This window comes from Cynara cardunculus, unplaced genomic scaffold, assembly GCF_001531365.2.
Source record: "Cynara cardunculus var. scolymus isolate 2C unplaced genomic scaffold, CcrdV1 Un_Scaffold_2055, whole genome shotgun sequence".
Taxonomy (NCBI): Eukaryota; Viridiplantae; Streptophyta; class Magnoliopsida; order Asterales; family Asteraceae; genus Cynara; species Cynara cardunculus.
In genome coordinates, this window is record NW_020200961.1 from 54,507 (window position 1) to 55,794 (window position 1,288).

General features: G+C 39.1%; 1 protein-coding gene across 1 annotated transcript in view; it reads right to left on the minus strand.

Annotated features, from left to right (window-relative positions):
- Window positions 1-384: 384 nt before the first annotated feature.
- LOC112502846 overlaps window positions 385-1,288 on the minus strand; it is a 9,514-nt gene continuing 8,610 nt past the window's right edge. The window contains exon 2 of the mRNA XM_025106845.1: window positions 385-1,051. Within this exon, the coding sequence (XP_024962613.1) occupies window positions 385-1,051 (667 nt within the window). The remainder of the gene's footprint in view (window positions 1,052-1,288) is intronic.

Consider the following 1,288-nt stretch of genomic DNA (forward strand, 5'->3'; position numbering starts at 1 on the left):
CCAAAAATGCTAGAATGTCATTTTTCTCAAACTATAAACCCATGATGGCTAAATTCATTTAAATAAAAAGGTTTTATATTTAAAACACTAAAACTTTGGGTTTTATATTTAAAACACTAAAACTTTGTGTTTTATATAAATTGGGTATAAATTGGAGCATTTGGCACTGTATAGGACGTTTCAGATAGTTACGGRTMRGAACCGGACTTTCTAAGCAACTACCGGAAACTCTAGAAATTTTTCGGCCAAACTAATCTAACTAACTCCTAATCTTATAAATTATCTTCAATAACAACTAATATAATATTAATAAGAGCTAACCTGAAAGTTCAAATTTGACAGTTGTCACAGTCTCCCCCTGTTAGAGAAATTTCGTCCCGAAATTTAACAACTGCTACTGCCAATGGATTTCTCTGCAAACAAATGCAGATATTTGTCTCTCATGAAATCTTCTCGCTCCCAAGTGTACTCTGGACCATGATTCGCATTCCAGCGGACCTTAATAATAGGGATTTTTTTGCTCCTCAACCGTTTAACTTCTCGGTCCAGTATCTCGATTGGTTCTTCAATGAAGTGTAACCGATCGCTAATCTGGACGTCGTCCAGGGGTAACACTATTGTTTCATCCGTTAAGCATTTCTTCAGATTCGACACATGGAACGTGTCATGGATGGCGCTTAGATTTTGTSGTAACTTCAACTTGTACGCCACTGGTCTGATTCTTTCGAGTATTTCAAATGGACCAATGTATCTGGGACCCAGCTTTCCTCTCTTCCTGAAACGTACTAGTCCCTTCCATGGAGATATCTTTAAAAGTACTTTATCCCTCACTTGGAATTCTAACGGCTTTCTCCGATTATCCGCATAACTCTTCTGACGGTCTCTTGCTGTCTTGAGTCTCTCCTTGATGATTGAAATCTTGTTGGTGGTTTCCTGAATAATATCGGGCGTTGTCAACAGTCTATCTCCGATCTCTACCCAGCTAAGCAGCGATCTGCATTTACGTTCGTATAGAGCTTCGTACGGTGCACATTGTATGCTGGTGTGATAGCTGTTGTTATAAGAGAATTCAACAAGGGGCAGATGGGTATCCCAACTCCCACCAAAATCTATTGCACATGCACGCAACATTTCCTCAAACATTTGAATAGTTCTTTCCGATTGTCCATTTGTTTGAGGATGATAGGCGGTGTTATAATCCAAGCGCGTACCCAACGCCTTTTGAAGAGACTGCCAAAATCGTGATGTAAAACGTGTATCTCTATCCAAAATAATGGAAATAGGCACA